Source organism: Schistocerca piceifrons, chromosome 3 (genome assembly GCF_021461385.2).
Source record: "Schistocerca piceifrons isolate TAMUIC-IGC-003096 chromosome 3, iqSchPice1.1, whole genome shotgun sequence".
NCBI classification, from domain to species: domain Eukaryota; kingdom Metazoa; phylum Arthropoda; class Insecta; order Orthoptera; family Acrididae; genus Schistocerca; species Schistocerca piceifrons.
In genome coordinates this window covers 82,836,634-82,854,176 of record NC_060140.1, presented here as the reverse complement: position 1 = coordinate 82,854,176, position 17,543 = coordinate 82,836,634, and the positions used below count along the sequence as shown (strand labels likewise).

The following is a 17,543-nucleotide window of genomic DNA, read 5'->3' as shown; positions in this document are numbered from 1 at the left end:
GTTCACTGCCCAGTGTTACATGAAGCACACGTCTGTTTGCCCAAGAGTTTAAAACTGGACATGGTTTGGTAAAACATCCAGCAAATCATACAATGCAAAACTTAGTAGTAAAATGGCTGTAACTATCTAAAAAAAAGAGTGAATATCAGAAAACGCTGCCCGACTGAAGAAAAGCCTGGAACAAACTCCAATGTAATCTCAAGGCCATTCATCTGTGCAGAAGGGAATTAAAATACTGCCACATCAAAGCATTATAGAAAAAAGGTCCTGCATCTGTACCCTTATAAATTTACTGCTGAGCATGAGCATCCAGGCCAACTTTTGCATGTTGAGTTCACATCATATTGGCCTCTCTTAACCAAGAAGGGCAGATTGAAAAATGATTTTGTGGCAATTGACTGGGTCATAAGGGGCTAAAATGTTTTCTGAAAAAAAAAATAAAGAACTATCGGAGTAAGTGAAAATTTAAAGAGGGTACAGGCAGAAGTTATTTGTTAAACAGTGAATGGTTATTTTAAGAACCTTGAAGTGTACTTTAACACTGCTCCTCTCTCCAAAATTACAAACTATGATGAGACCAACTTTTGTGATGATCCTGGACAAGTGAAAGTACAAGAGATGTTCCAAAAGTAAGTTTTGTCATTGTTTTTGAAAGAGAAGGTGCTACATCCACTGATACAAATAAATGCTATATGAACCCACATCCACTGCTGGTTTAATGACATAAGTGGCACTGACAGAGGAAGTATAATGCATGCACAGGGAGTGCTGAAGAGGAGAGAGTAGCAGCCGACCGGCAACATGGTCACCAATGGAAGTGTGTGCTGTTATCTGATGTAAATGGGCATGAGAACCCAGTGTGTGTCAACTATGAACGCCTGCAAAGTGTGTATGATGAACAGGTCATGTATCATCAAATGCTGGGGTTGCATGTTCAGAGAAGCAAGGCACGGTGTAGATGATGAATGAAGTGGGTGTCCCAAAATTTCCATGAATGAAAATAATGTGCTGTGATGGAAAAGGCTGTGCAAAAATTTCTTGCATCGCAGGGCACAGATGTTTACCAGAGGGTTTCTTTGAACTGATTGTACACAACAACAAATATCACTATGTCGAAAAATGTGCACGAGACCGTGCTGCCTTTTTTTTGCCGTAAAGTTTCTGTGTGAAAAACTATGATGAAACTTACTTTTGGAATGTCCCTCGTAATAGTGAAGCAAGGTGCAAGATGTCCTGAAAGGATTGCGATTAGTTCTAAACTAAGTATTAGGGTAATGACAGCAGTGGCTGCAGATGGCACAGTCCTCCCATCTTACACAATTTTCAGGGCAAAATACCTCTATGCTATTTGGATTTCAGGTGCAGGTAATAACAGGGACCAACGTGGTTGGTTTGACCAAAAATGTTTGAATTGTGCTTTATTCAATTTGTCTTCATTATGCCAGCACTTTGATCAAAGTGATTATAGGTGACAATCTTCCGAGTCATACATCACTTAACATGATTAAGCTGTGCCAGGAACATGATATTCAATTTATGCTTCTACCACCTTACTCTACTCTCTTGTATCAACCACATGTGTGGTCTTTCTTAGGCCTCTAAAACCCGCTTGGAGAAACGTGGTAGATTATTAGAAAAAGAAGAATAGGGGGTGGGAGGAAAATCAGAATCTCTTACATTGTTGGAAAGAATCTTTGAAAAGATAGCTATCACTAAATTGAATGTTGCATCTGGGTTTGGAACAGCAAGAATTTTTCTTTTCTGCCACAATAAAGTCATTTCATAGATTTAGTAAGAAACAGATACACAAGACATCAATTCACCATAAGTTTCTTGGACAGCAGCCTTCAAAATGCAATTGAAACAGGTTCACTCTAGTGAAACAAAAGGAATGCTGCAATAAGCAAAGCACTTGGCATTAATTGCAGGAAAATGTATAGTTGTCATGGACTTCAATGAATTTGATTGTGACAATGCTGAAAGCAGATAGTCCCAATCTTGTGATTCTGATTCTACATCCAGAGCACCTACCAGTTATGAACAGCCTAAGTCAAATGAAACTGAAGATATAGACAAGGAGAACGATAAAGATGTTCAAGAATTCAACTAAAATTATTTCGCTATAGTGAAGTTTCCTATGAAAAGTAGGTTCAGTTTTTTATTGGTAAAATTGAAAACATCTCCAATGACACCTATGAAATGAAATTTATAAGAAAGCATGTTATTGATGGTAATGTTTATCTTTATTTAAACTGAAAATGCATCTGAGGTAGAAAGAGCCCAAATTACTAAGCAAAATTGCGCCAGGACATAAAAGGTGGATTAAAAATATATTTGAAGGGATAGATGATTATGATACTGAGTAAAAATAAGCAATGGAAACTCCTGGCAGGAATTGCTGATACTGAATAAATATCTTTCATGTTCATAGTGTCACAGAATTACTGAAATTGAAATGTATTTTTCAACTTTCCTGAACACAGTTGTTTACCCAGCATCTTGGGCCGCAATGCCATTCCAGCCCAAAATGTGGGAGGTTGGCAGTTTTGTGTGTGTGTGTGTGTGTGTGTGTGTGTGTGTGTGTGTGCGCACGCAAAGTTGAAACATCACATTAGAAAGAAATTTACTACAAACTACTTAGTTATCAGTCCCTCTATTCACAGGAAAATGACAAAAATATATGAAATGAGAAGAGGGGTACTGTCAGCCCAAAGATCTATGACCACATCATCATGGTTGATGATGTACATAACAATAGTTTTAGCCAGATAGTTAAAAGTGAGATAAAAAACCCAGGCCATTAAAACTGTAGCTTGACACTGAAGGATACACCAAGATGGGTTGTCACAGACAGTACAACTAAAATTGGGCAAGAGACTAAATTGTGTTGAGAAAATGCAGACACTATGGGCTACAGAGCTAATTAGCTTAAACTGTTACATAAATAAAATACACACATAAAAATTTAAAAACGCATGACAGTGCCATCCCTTAAACTAAACATAAAGATGCATTCAATTTTGTTGTAAAATTCCCTTCCATCAGGAAATGTAAGACTGTGATGGATCAGTTATAACAAGCTCAGTACTGATTTCGCTACCAACCCATAGCTAAGGCATCAGTAGTCCAATCAGGATAAAATATTGAATTGAAATTTGAGGGTCATTCCCAACTCCAGGATGGGAAAAAAATATATCCTCCCATCACTGGTAGGGAAACTCTCCTCCTCATCAAATAAGACTGCAAAAACCGAGGATGCATTTTATGCTGTTATTACTAAGGGTTTAAGTGGCACATGCTCACTGAAAGGGTCAGATCAAATCAGCAAGCAATCTCCTCCAAATGCCCTCTCGGTGTTAATACAATTTGTACAGTAGGATTTGTAGTTTTTAGTAATAGGTAGTTGGGGTTCTGAGAACACTCTTGAAGTGCCACACCAGCTGCAGAGTACATAGCCACTAATTGACAGAGTTCAGCCAGGTGACAGTGGTAACCATTTCATTTACATAGGTAACCATTATATTTACATTGAGGAAGCATCAGAAAGATTGGGGTCTGAGAAAGCAGCAAATTGGAAACAGGCATAATGAATTACTTTGCTGCTGAGTCGTGCTCCACATGAATGTGTGGTTTTTCATTGGTGTTCATAGCCTCCATCTTGCGGGGACGGGTGGTAGTTTTATCGACTGGAACAGCAGAATTCAGTTTAATTTTCAATTTAGCCTTGTCCCTATAATGGTTTGTGAGGATTTTCCTATCCTGACTTCTGGGTCAGAAGAGAATTGTTCTTTCCTATGACCCATAGTCTGTGGCTTGTCAGCCACCAGTTGGTGTAGACTGCTCATCTGTTTTGTCCTGGGAGGGAGCACCTTGGCAGGTGTCCTCTTTCCTGATGATGCTGGAGGAGGACAAGGCAACTCTGGCTGCACCACTGGTGCTGTGGGTGTAAGGTTGAAAGAGCCAGTGTCCCTTCCCCCGACTTAATAACAGGTATTGACATGTAGTTAGGGAAAGAAGTTGCTCTTTCACACCTTGTCACTGTGCTAGGTGTGAATTTTGATTATTTGTGAAGTCTGATGTCATATCGATGTTTCTTACCATCTTTATAAGAAAGGTGGTCAAGTGTTTTATATTCCTGGATTTTCTTCTCCCTCCTGAAAACTGAAAATGTTGGCGAATTAGGGGGATGGCACTCAAGGCAGTCTACACATGTAGGGTGTAGTTCACAAGAGCTGCCCCCATGTGTCTGGCCACACAACCAACCAATAGCCTCATTATTAAGCCAGAGGACACGTGTCCAAACATCTGGCACCAAAAATATCTTTTGGGATAAAAGCAGGGCTTGACAATTACACCTTTAAACAATGACCTTAACTTTTTCAGATAAAAAAATTCGATCCAAGGCTAGGGTGATAGCTCCAGCGTCCACCCTATTATCCTTAGGTCCCACTGCAGATGAACAAAATGGATTGGGTTGTTTGGGGAAGGAGACCAGACAGCGAGGTCATCGGTCTCATCGGATTAGGGAAGGGCGGGGAAGGAAGTCGGCCGTGCCCTTTGAAAGGAACCATCCCGACATTTGCCTGGAGCAATTTAGGAAAATCACGGAAAACCTAAATCAGGATGGCCGGACACGGGATTGAACTGTCGTCCTCCCGAATGTGAGTCCAGTGTCTAACTACTGCGCCACCTCGCTCACAAAATGGATTCCACACCAGTCTATGCTAACATGCAGTTATTCATTTGTTTGTAGCATTACAGCTCAGTGGAAGATGAAACTTGTTGAGTGTCATGAGGAGAGATATCAGTTATGGTATATCGCTGGGCTTGTCACAGGTCTGAAGTACCCGCAATTGGTTGGCATTCAATGTTTTGATAAAAAAAAAGAGCCATTTCTCATCTTCAAACTATGAAACATCCAGTTTGGAATTTTAACAGTTATGAAAAGAATATAGTTGTTCACTGTAAAGATGACATGGTGCATTGCAGACAGGCTCAAGGAAAAGACTGTTGCACACTAAAATTTTGATCAAAGCCTTTTCAGGAAAGAAAGGAGAGAAAACACACACTGTAAGTGTTGCACTGAACGCAGCAATTTAGAGTGGGACAGGGAAGAGGAAGGGAGAGCACAGTATGGGTGGAGGGGAGAGAAATGTGCTGTCTGGGCCGCAACATGCAAGGACTAGAAGATCCCAGGACAAGGCTCCCGGTAGGCTGTGGGGCAAGAGGAAGGTGAACACAGAGCACTAAAGGAGAGAAGCATAGACAGGAAAAGAATGGTGGGTGCATTCACAAAGAGCGAGCACAGTGAGGGTTCGAGAACTGAACTGCGAGGAGGTTATAGGACACAGGTGGTGGAAACTGTTGGGCAGTGGGTGTGGGGACAGTAGGTAACCGTAGGTCGAGGCCAGGATAATTTCGGAAGTACAGAATATGTTGTAAGTATAACTCCTACCTGTGTAGTTCAGAAAAACTGGTGGTGGAGGGGTAGATACAGATGGCCCAAGTTGTGAAGCAGCTATAATAATCAAGCATGAGCAAGTGACATTTTTCCTGGACCCAGTGCACTAAGGGATAAGCAGTGTACAGTGCACAGAGACTTTGGAGGGCACTGAGAGTCTGAGCAGAGGGCACAATTGGGAAGGCTGTGTCACTGGATGTACTCCGCGGCCTGATACAAGGTGAAAAGCTCAGCCATAAATACTGAGGAATGTGCAGAAGCCAATATCGAAAGATACGGGTGCCAATGACGAAGGCACGCCTGACCCCATGGTCAGTCCGAGAGAAAAAAGTGTATACAAAGGCACTATCGCAAAGTTCCATGCGGAGGTCGTGAAACTGAAGGCGATAGACCGAGGCTGGAGTAGTGTGCTTAGGAAGTGAATGAAGGTGAAGGGTAACATGGGCCACTTCACGAAGCCAAGGTGGTGAAGGGTTCACACCCACTGGAAAGGTTGCAGATAGCATGAAGTTAAGCCAACGTAGCAGGTGGCGAAAGTGGACTCCAGGAGGTAGCAGAAGAGGGACGAGCCCCATACCAGCGATCAAAGGAATCATCAAAGGAGGCGGCATAGTAGGGGTGGCCACGCATGGCAGATAAACGGTATGCATACCTGCTGAGGAGAAAGTCACGGCGGTAGGACAGTGGTGGTTCAGCAGCTTCAGCATACAGACTCTCAACTGGGCTGGTGTAAAAGGTGCCCGTGGCCAAACGGATGCCATTATGATGGAGAGTGTTGAGACTGCTTAAAAGGGATAGGCATACAGATGCATAAACAAAGCAGCCATAGTCGAGTTTCCAATGGACAAGGTTGGTTGGTTGGTTTTGGGGTTTGATGGGGGCTAAACATCGAGGTCATCAGTCCCCTGTTCCAAACAGACATACTTGTAAAAGGCCTATACAGTAAAAGCGTAACCTCTGCACCCAGAGGGAGGGAACACCAAGGGGTACAGAACTAAAATGAACACCACAATAATACAAAATAGAGGACACTTAAAAGGAGCAGAGCAAATAGTTGACTAGAGTAAAACAGACTACAGTAGTTGATGGATCAGGTAAAAGGTCAACCACTCAACTACAAACGAAGAACCTCCAGCTGGAAAGCGTAGATAGAGGTCCCAACACAACTTGTCGCCATAAAAGACACTATTTTGGTATCCACGTCACAATTAAAAGTCGCTGGAGTGAGTGATAAAACCCAGCTGCACGGATAAAACGTAAAACTGAGTCAGCTACAGAGGCATCGTCACCTAGAATTAAAGGAAGGGCAGCTGGTAAATTAAAGGACTGCTGCAAGGGGGCTAAAAGGGGGCAGTCCATCAGACGACCACTGTCAGTCCTGCATCACAGCAACACTTGGGCGGGTTCTCACAGCGAAGGAGATAGCTGTGGGTCAACCGCGTATGTCCAATTCGGAGACGGCAGAGAAAAACTGAGTCCCTACGCGTTCTCCTCAAGGATAAGTTCCATACGGCCGTGGACGACTTTACCTTGCAGAGCTTTTTTGGCATGTTCAAGACAGACCATTCAGAGCTCCAGACATCGTGGACCTTGCAATGTAGGGTTGACCGGAGGTCTCTTTCCATGAGACCAAGCTCCAGGGGTGGCGAAGTGGTGGCCTGCTTGGCCAACCGATCGACACGTTCAGTTTCCTGGAATGCCGATGTGGCCCGGGGTCCACACAAATGTCGCTGAATGACCACACTCAGCGAGAGCAAAAACAGCATCTTGAATACCGCACACCAAAGGGTCCCCAGAAAAACACTGGTCGAGTGCTTGCAATCCACTCAGAGTCACTGCATATGACAAATGACTCCCCAGGGCAGGAGGAAAGGTGAGCGAGTGCATGATAAAGAGCAACCAGCTCCGCAGTGAAAACATTGCTCCCACAAGGCAGGGAATGCTGCTCAACGTAGTCGCCGTGGATGAAAGCAAACCCAGTGCATCCATCGACCACAGCACCATCAGTGTAGGCTACATCTGCATCGCAAAATGAGGCAAGAAGAGCCAGGAATTGTTGACAAAGAATGGCAGGTGGAATGGAGGACTTGGAGTCGTAGGACAAATCCAAGCAAAGCCGCAAGCAAGGGAGGGACCAACGAGGGGTAGAAGAAGAGGGCCCGAAGGATGGAGGAAGGGGAAAGGACTCAAGCGACGAGAGAAGGGAACGAACGCGGACCGCGATCGGGAGACCCGACCTAGGCTGCCATCGTGGGGAGGGGAGTGCACAAGATGGAAAGAGGAGCCTGCGGTTTGGGTGGTCGGGCGAGGCTTGGACAAGGGCGATGTATGACGCAAGCAACTATTGTTGACGGAATCATAGGGGAGGGATTCCAGCTTCTACAAGAAGGCTACACATCGGACTAGTGCGGAAGGCACCTGCCGCCAGTCTGACGCCACAATGGAAAATCGAGTCAAGGATCTGCAATGTTGAAGGTGCGGCTGAGTCATATGCCATGCTCCCGTAGTCGAGATGGGATTGGACTAAGGCCTTATAGAGCTGTAGGAGGGTTGTTCGAGCAGCCCCCCAAACGGTGCGGCTGAGGCAGCGCAGGATGTTGAGGTGCCGCCAGCACCATCGTTTAAGCTCGCGAAGATGACGTGTCCGAGTGAGCTGAGCATCAAACAGCATGCCAAGAAAGTGATGCGTCTCCTCAATACAAAGGAGTTCATTGGCAAGGTAGAGCTCTGGATGAAGGTGGACGTTCAACGACGACAGAAATGCATCACTCGGGTCTTACAGGCTGAGAACTGAAAACCATGAGTGGATGCCCAAAAATGTGCCTTACGGATAGCTCCCTGCAGCCGCCGTTCAGCGACACTGATGCTTGGGGAACTGTAATAAGGACAAAAGTCATCGGCATATAGAGAGGAACAGACCGATGAGCCCACCGCAGCCGCAAGACCATTAATCGCCACCACAAAGAGGAGAACACTGAGAACCGAGCCCTGCAAAACACCGTTCTGAATATGAGCAGAGCTAAAATAAGTGCCAACTCTAATCTGAAAGGAGCGATTGGAGAGAAAATTCCGTAGAAAAATCGGAAGTGGACCCCATAAGCCCCATTCGTGCAGTGTAGCAAGGATATGATGGCGCCAGGTGGTATCGTACGCCTCCCAAGATCAAAGAAAACAGCAACTAGATGTTCTCGCCAAGTAAAAGCTGCACGAATAGCCGACTCTAGCGAGACTAAATTGTCGATTGCAGAGCGGCCCTGACGGAAGTTCCCCCTGTTGCTGGGCCAGGAGGCCCCGAGCTTCGAGGATCCACATGAACCGCCGACTCACCATCCGTTCCAGGAGTTTGCACATAACATTGGTAAGGCTGATAGGGCAATAGCTCTCAACCACCAGTGGATCTGCACCAGGTTTCAGAACCGGGATGGTAATGCTATCCTACCAACGAGTTGAGAAAAACGCCCTCCGTCCAATGGACCGGTACAAATGGAGGAGGGTGGTTCGATCGGCACCCCAGGAAGTAGCACTGAGGACATGTAGGACATTGAGGGACCGCATACAGCAGGCTGCCAGGTAAGAGACACAGGAGGACCAAGAGAATTTCCTATCAAGCAGGAGCCCCATAAATTTCCTAGTGTCAATGAATGGAAGAGCAACAGGCCCTAGATGGAGAGATGGTGGGAGAAATCATTTGCGCCACTAGAAATTCATACGATGCTCAGGACAGAACCCTGAGGCACACCATTTTCCTGGATAAAGTTGTCCCACAAGGCAGAACCAACACACACCTTGAAAACCCGGTCTTGTAAAAATGCTTGAAGAAAAGAGGGCAGGCACCCATGGAAGCCTCACGTGTAAAGAGCACAGAGGACACCAGTTCTCTAGCAGGTGTCCTAGGCCTTCTCCAAATCAAAAAACACGGGCACAATCTGGGATTTCTGCAGGAAACCATTCACGACACGGGAGGACAAAGTAACAAGATGGTCAACTGCAGAACGCCGCACTCGAAATCCACACTGTGCATTCATTCATATATGGCAAGACAAGCCACCACAACAGCTGGGCATGAAACATATGTTCCATCACCTCGCAAACACAGCTGGTAAGAGAGATGGGGCGGTAGCTCAAAGGAATGTTTTTGTCCTTACCGGGTTTAGGCAAGGGTATGACAGTGGCTTCACGCCAGTGACCAGGAAATGTGCCCACAGTCCAGATGCGGTTAAACATATTAAGCAGAAAGTGCTTGCCTGCAAGATAGAGGTGCTGCAACATCTGAATGTGGATGGCGCCTGGTCTTGGAGAGGAGGATTGGGATGAACTGAGAGCATGATCTAGCTCCCTCATAATAAAGACGGCATTGTAGCACTCACAATTCTGAGAAGAGAAGGGTATCGCCCGAGCCTCTTCCACTCATTTCCGATGGAGGAAGGCAGGGTGATGGTGGGAAGAGCTCGGAACCTCCACAAAATGGCGACCCAAGGTGTTGGAGAACGCAATAGGGTCCACGATGACATAGTCAGCTACTGTCAGGCTGGAAATTGGGGAATGTATCTTGGTTCCAGAGAGCTGTCGAGGGTTGGCCCACACAACAGAGGAAGCTGTGGAACTGTTAAAACAATTAGTGAATGAAATCCAGCTAGCTCTTTTGCTATCCCGAAGAACTCTACGACACTTTGCACGCATCTGTTTATAATGAATGCAGTTTTCCAGTGTAGGACAGCGGTTAAAAACATGGAGAGCACATCGCACGTGAATTGAGTCGCGGCATGCCTCAGTCCACCAAGGAACTGGGACACGATGTGGTAAAGAGGAAGTGCGAGGAACGGAATGTTCTGCAGCAGTAAGAATAACATTTGTGAGATAGTCCACCTGGTCATCACAACTGGGGAAATCTTTTTCTTTGAGGGTTACCACGGAGGAGTAAAGCTGCCAGTCAACGTTACTAAGCTGCCATTTGGGCATGCCTGCAGATGGGGTAGGAGTCAGCAGACAGAGAGCACACAGGGAAATGGTCGCTCAAGTAGGCATCAGACAGAACTGACCACTCAAGACGATGGGCAAGCCGGGCAGTGCAAAAGGATAGGTGTGCGAGGAGTCAAAAAGGAAAGTGGGGGCTCCAGTGTTAAGGCAGAAGAGGTAAGTTGGTTAAGGAGGTCAGCCAAGAGGGCACCTCTCTTGATAGGTCCTGGGAGAACCCCAAAGGGGATGATGCACATTAAAGTCACCGAGTAGCAGAAACAGAGGTTGGGGGAGGGGGGGTAGCTGCCCAATAAGCTGAAGGAAGTCTGCCCTGGTGGCAGCGGATGATGGAGGGGCAGAAATGGTACAGAGCAAAAAAGTCAGGCAAGGAATGAAAAGGCGAACTGCAACAGCAATGAGATGGGTAGTCAGGGAGTTGGGCTCAGCGGCCGCCGAGTGACAGCTGGTGTAGAGTAGCTGCTGTAAGGCACAGAAGCAGGTGGATCCTGCTACATGGGGTCCACAGAAGCATCGGCATGCTTGTGCGGTCAATCTGTGGAGTCCAACGCTAAAAAACGATTGGTGGTGCACACCAGCGAGACAGAGGCCAGCCGGGCTAAGGGACCACGTGGCAACACCATCAAGTAGGATCTTTGAGTTGGAGAAGGAGAAGACTGTTTGTCTTTAGCGGACTTCTTCGAGCCCTTCTGGTTAGAGGAAGACTTGGGTGTTGTTTGGCTGGAGGGACGGAGGATGTCTTCTTGCGAGTACTCCTCCTGTCCTTTCCTGCCTGCTGGTTGTGTATTCTGTGGCTTCGCCTCTTGAGGCGAGAGTTACAGTTTGTTGCACAGTGGGACGGGGATGCTACCTTGACAATGGGTGATTTCACAACCTCAGCCAAATTTGAGGTTGCATGTCTGCGTGGCCATGTCCTTCATGGAGCTCAGGGCAACAAGACCAGAACTATAGGTGCCAGATGGGAGAACACCTGCTGACAAAGGCTCCACCACCGTTGTTTTGAACCGCAAGGATTACGTGGCAGAAGGACTCAGTCAGCTGTCAGATACTTCCACTTACAAACCTCGCCACAGTGACCCCATTCCAGTAATCCAGAAAGATCTCCAGTCACTACTCAAATCCTTACGCCTATATCCCAGAACCTCTCCCCAGAGTACACCTCTACTTACCCCTAACACTCCCCGCACTCCCACCTTCTACATGCTTCCTGAAGTCCATAAACCCAACCACCCAGGATGCCCCATTGTGGCCTGTTACTGTGCCCCCACTGAGAGAATCTCTGCTCTCATAGACCAACACCTTCAACCTATTACCCAGAACCTATCCTCCTATATAAAAGATACCAACCATTTCTCAACCAACTCCCCACAGTTCCTGTCCCTTTACCACATGGTGCCCTGCTCGGCACTACTGATGCCACCTCCCTCTACACTAACATTCCTAATGCCCATGGCCTTACTGCTGTCGAACACTACCTTTCCAGATGCCCTATGGATTCCAAACCAACAACCTCCTTCCTGGTCTCCATGACCAACTATATCCTCACCCACAATTACTTCTCCTTTGAGGGCATTACCTACAAACAAATCCATGGTACAGCTATGGGCACCTGCATTGCATCATCCTATGCTAACCTATTCATGGGCCATGTAGAGGAATCGTTCCTAAAAACCCAGAATCCTAAACCCCTCACCTGGTTCAGATCCATTGGCGACACCTTTGCTATCTGGATTGAAGGTGAGGACACCTTATTCACATTCCTCCAGAACCTCAACAACTTCTCCCCCATTTGCTTCACCTGATCCTACCCACACCAAGAAGCCACCTTCCTAGACGTTGACCTTCACCTCAGATGGCTACATCAGTGCCTCCGTCCATATCAAACCTACTAACCACCAGCAATACCTCCACTTTGACAGCTGCCACCCATTCCATACCAAGAAGTCCCTTCCATACAGCCTAGCCACCCATGGTCGTCACATCTGCAGTGACGAGCAGTCCCTCGCAAAATATACCAGGGGTCTCACTGAAGCCTTCACTGACTATTATCCTCCCATCCTTGTACAAAAACAAATCTACCGTGCCTTATCTTTCCAGTCTCCCACCACCTCCCAGAGTCCCACAGTCCGGCCACAGAGGAGCATTCCCCTCGTAACTCAGTACCATCCAGGACTGGAGCAACTGAATTACATTCTCTGCCAGGGTTTCGATTACCTCTCGTCATGCACTGAGATGAGAAATGTCCTGCCCACTATCCTTCCCACCCCTCCTACCATGGTATTCTACCGTCCACCGAACCTACACAATATACTCGTCCATCCTTACACAATCGTTGCTCCCAATCCCTTACCTCATGGCTCATACCCCTGTAATAGACCTAGATGCAAGACCTGTCCTATACATCCTCCTACCACCACCTACTCCAGTCCGGTCACTAACATCACCTATCCCATCAAAGGCAGGGCTACCTGTGAAGCCAGTCATGTGATTTACAAGCTAAGCTGCAACCTCTGTGTTGCACTCTATGTAGGCATGACAACCAACAAGCTGTCTGTCCGCATGAACGGCCACCGACAAACTGTCGCCAAGAAACAAGTGGACCACCCTGTTGCTGATCACGCTGCCAAACATGATATCCCTCATATTAATGGCTGCTTTACAGCCTGTGCCATATGGATCCTTCCCACCAACACCAGCTTTTCTGAATTGCGCAGGTGGGAACTTTCCCTGCAATACATCCTACATTCCCGTAACCCTCCTGGCCTCACCCTACGTTAGTCACTGTCCTCGCCCATCCAGCCCCCTCCCTGTTCCCATTCCAGCACTACACAGCCGTCGTTTCACTGCCACACCCAATCTTTTAATATCTCTTATTTCTTTCCTTTCCACTACTTACCCCCTCCCCCCTCTGCACCTTTTCTCCTGCCCTCTATCTAAACTGCAACACTTGACTGTCCACCACTCCCACCATACTGTCCCTTCCCCTCCCCACCCCAGCCTCCTCCTTACCCCCACCCTGTCACCACTCCCATCATGCACTGGTGCTGCAGTTCGCAGTGTGGTCTCAGGTCTCTGCAAGTTGCATTTTTGTGTGTGTGTGTGTGTGTGTGTGTGTGGGCGCGCGCGCATCTACTGCTGACAAAGGCGTTAATGGCCGCAAGTTTTAATTGTGTGAATCTTTTTATTGTGCCTATCACGACACAGCATCTCTGCTATATGGTGTGTAGCAACTTTCCTTCTCTGGTATTGTTTCTCTGCACCATTGTTATACTCTGTACTGGAACAGACTGCTGCCTATCCTGGTTTACAGAGTGAGCACTTAAGACTATTTTATGAAAACTGTTACACAGCATTAATGAATTCACGGGCTCTTCTGTATCCTAAGAGACTATCTTTCACTATGGATTAATGTAAGCACAGAAGGTAGGCGGGTAGGAGTTTAACGTCCTTCAACAGAATGATTGGAAACAGTGCCAGATCAATGGGACAAGAAAAGTGCAGAAAATCTACTATGACCGTCTGAAACAACTGTCATATAATTTGCCTGGAGTGACAGGACTTTTACTTTTTTAAATTACCATGTATATTGGAGCTGCAAGTCACTTAAACAGTATCCTTAGAGATTTCAACTTCTTACCAAGTTATCACCTGATGATCTGTATAAAAGGAAGGGGGATGCTAAAATATTAGAATACTAAATTAGAAATAAAGCAACTTCTATAGTGAACTGTGCATGCTTCCTAAATACATTAATAATATAGTTGTGTATAATAGTTCAGTTGATCTGACAGTTTCCTAGCATTTTACTATACTCTTTCCCTCCCCCCTTTTTTAAACAGACTGTGTGATGATAACTTTGTAATAAGTCAATACTGTTTGAGTGACCTGAGACTTAAATACACAATAAATTTTACGGGATGGTCACTGTGTTTGCATAGTGCAATATGTCTAGTCTGTGCAAGAAGTTCATTTCTTACTGTGATACCATACTTCTAATGGAGAAAAAAATCCAGTCTACCTCTGTTGTTGTGCATATGTATCATACAGTTCACTGCCACTGACTTGTAAATGATGGAGTTTTCACAAGTATATAATAATGACATGAAACACTTCAGTGTCTGGACATCATATAAGACGAGTATTAAATGATAAACCTAAACATGCCAGTGGTCTTGCTGAAGCCATGTCATGACCCACAAGTGGTAAGGTTGAACAATATTGAAAAAACAAAAAAGGAAAAGTTTCTACTCCAATAGCTTTAAAATACATGAGTACATGACAATTTCACCAAACACATGAAAAACAGACAGAGGAAGCGAATAACAGTCAAATAAACTTGTTTAACAATACTAACTGTTGAGGACACCATGTTGTCTTCTTTGACAAATGGAAAATGTAAGGAAATTAAACATAAAAGCTTAACATGGTATTTGGAATAATATCTGTTTCTATTATTTTGAAAGAAAAGCCTCATTATAGCTGCTAAGATCCACACTCCCGTTAAAGGAACTTTATAGGATTACCTGTGCATAGGCCTAAATTGTTATTCTCAATTGAAAATCATTAAGGAAAAAAGCCAGAGCTTAACTAACACTTCACTTCTACGTGGACTGCTCTCAGATCAAGCCTGTAGAACACACAAAGGTACAGCTGTACTACTCTTACTAAAATTTTACCTACAGCCTTTTTGATCATGTAATGTGGTAAAAATATTTTGACTGTTGAAATTCCTCAGAACACACACAACTGGAGCATTTCCATGCAAGTTTAGAAATGAAGTCTCCATACTATAATTAATGTGGACTTGATGCTGATAAGTTAGCTTGTGTCCTGGATTTAAACAAGGAAAGTGCATCAGTAAACAATGGGTGCTGATTTTTGGGTGTTCACCTGGGTACAGCATTAGACCTGACTGTTACATAACATCTTGCCTCCACTGGAGAAGCTACAGGAAAGGACACATTTACAGCAATTTCTTGAATCTCATTTTAAAACATTTTGTTTCACCATGCACTGTCTGTTATATAATAATACAATAAATATGCCTGTTCTTGATACTGACCACGTCAAGTTTGTTTAGCCACTGGTTAACCAGATGAACAGTCATTTCATTAACATCAATTTTTTCCTGCCTATTTTCTTTTTTTAAAATATAAGATTTCTCAGCATTATGGTGGTTTATTTACATGTTATAGAAATCCACTGCATGTTGGGTACTGCCAAATACAGAGTTCTTGTTCTTGGGAGAAAATTAGATGACATTGTTCTTTAGGTAATACATACAGCGTATAACACACGGGAGAACTGTTATGCATGTAAAATTTTTGGCCCAAGATAATTAGTCATTTTGTTTTAGGCAATGTGTACTGTACAATTTAACTAAGCATTTGAGCCTAAATTTAATTTTAAGCTTCTGTTCTTAATAGGACTTATCTGATACACAATACTTTGGCAAAATAGTTGTTATGAATGTGAGAACTCATCATGTAAGGAATGGCAAAGCGCTACATGGCAATGGTGAGTATGAGAGAAATGTAACAATCTCTGATCAACCATAGATAAGAGAATTGTAATGCATTAGAAGCTCCAAGTGTATCCACAATATAGGACAGAAACATTTAGCGCTGTGACTTGTTAATTTGTAATTAATCAATAATGATACGCAGTGGAATAAATAGTTCCTCATCAACTAGTTCCAGAGCAAGTGGGACAGTGAAATCCATGGCACACACCCTACAGTAATCTTATTTGCCTATTGTGTTATGTTTAAAAAAAAAAACTAGCACTTTTATACCTAGCAGAATTATTTGTACAGGCAGTATATACATATACACTATGTGGATCCTGGGCAAATAATGCCTACCCCAAACCACCAAAAAATAATATTGATGCACATTTAACACTCCTGCAGCATTATTCGAACCGAATATTTGATAGGGTTGGCAACAAACTAATTAATAGTAGTAAGCAGTAAAAATAAAATACTTTATATATACAATGTTTTATGCTTACAGTTGCCTCGTGACAGCGCATACACTTCACTACATGTTGGTCTCTTTTTCCAGAAATGTCAATCAATGCTTGACAAACTCTGCATGTAACCATAGGCACTGCACCCTGTCCACCCTGATACGGGGGTGGCAACTCATCAGGTCCAATTGGTGAAACTGTGGCATGTTGGGCTGTTGAAAACGCAACATTTAATACAGATCGACGAGCCAAAACGTTCGGTATAAAATAAGCATAGATATATTAACTTTCAAACTGCAAATATTTACTTTATGCACTGTCAACTGATGACACATCACGTTTCGTTCAAAGGTCATGTGATACGCTATGCAAACGTCAAAATCTTTATGTTCTAATTTCATTGCATTATTAGCGAAGAGTACATGCAACTTACGCTGTACAAACCCACCATCAGTACTTGCATACGCTGAATTGCTCTCCTGAATCAGCGGTTCCCTTTCTGTGTCTCCCATGTCTCTAGCTTGTGTATTATTTGCTCAGCAGAACTGTCTCAACGTACCACAACAGAAGTAAAAGGCACAGGAAGCAAATGGAAACTCTCCAGATATAAAACTGGAAATCAGTTGGATTAAATGACTAGATTACGTATCCAAAAACTACATTATCGCACGGAATATGTCATCCTCCAGCAGCAAAATATTGTATCATAAAAGCCGAACTGTCAAAGATATGCAGAGTCACATGAACTTTGTCCAGTTTATTCTCCGCAATCATCTTTGGTTCTCAGTAAAATCTATGAAACCACGACAATCGAGTGCACGTACGATCGATTAATGATTCATCTTTCGTTTTGTTTATTTTTATTTTTGTTTTTTTTAAAGAAAGATGGAGAATCGGTCTAAATTACTTGCTTGTCTTAATGCCACTTCTTATGCGAATATCAAAAAGTATTATATAACTATTTTAATCACAATAGAGGGCAAAAACTACCATCATTCACTAAAAACACCAACTGACTTCATTGGCGCCAATGACAAATATGTTCTACAATCAAATCACATGATCCATGACGAGGATAAAATGAATACAAAATTAATAGTGATAAACTGCTGTAAGCTCTCCCCCCAAAAATTATACA

The 17,543-nt window shown here is 44.3% G+C and overlaps 1 protein-coding gene across 2 annotated transcripts in view; it reads right to left on the bottom strand.

Moving 5' to 3' along the window:
- The window catches only part of LOC124788577 (type 2 phosphatidylinositol 4,5-bisphosphate 4-phosphatase), a 46,373-nt gene extending 29,220 nt beyond the window's left edge, over window positions 1–17,153 (bottom strand). The window contains exons 1-2 of one of the 2 annotated variants that reach the window (XM_047255848.1): window positions 16,839–17,153; window positions 16,448–16,617 (exon numbers count right to left, since the gene is read on the bottom strand). In XM_047255848.1, the coding sequence (XP_047111804.1) occupies window positions 16,448–16,617; window positions 16,839–16,917 (249 nt within the window). In that variant the 5' untranslated portion in view covers window positions 16,918–17,153. The remainder of the gene's footprint in view (window positions 1–16,447; window positions 16,618–16,838) is intronic. The other variant, XM_047255849.1, reaches the window with a different exon arrangement.
- Window positions 17,154–17,543: the final 390 nt, after the last annotated feature.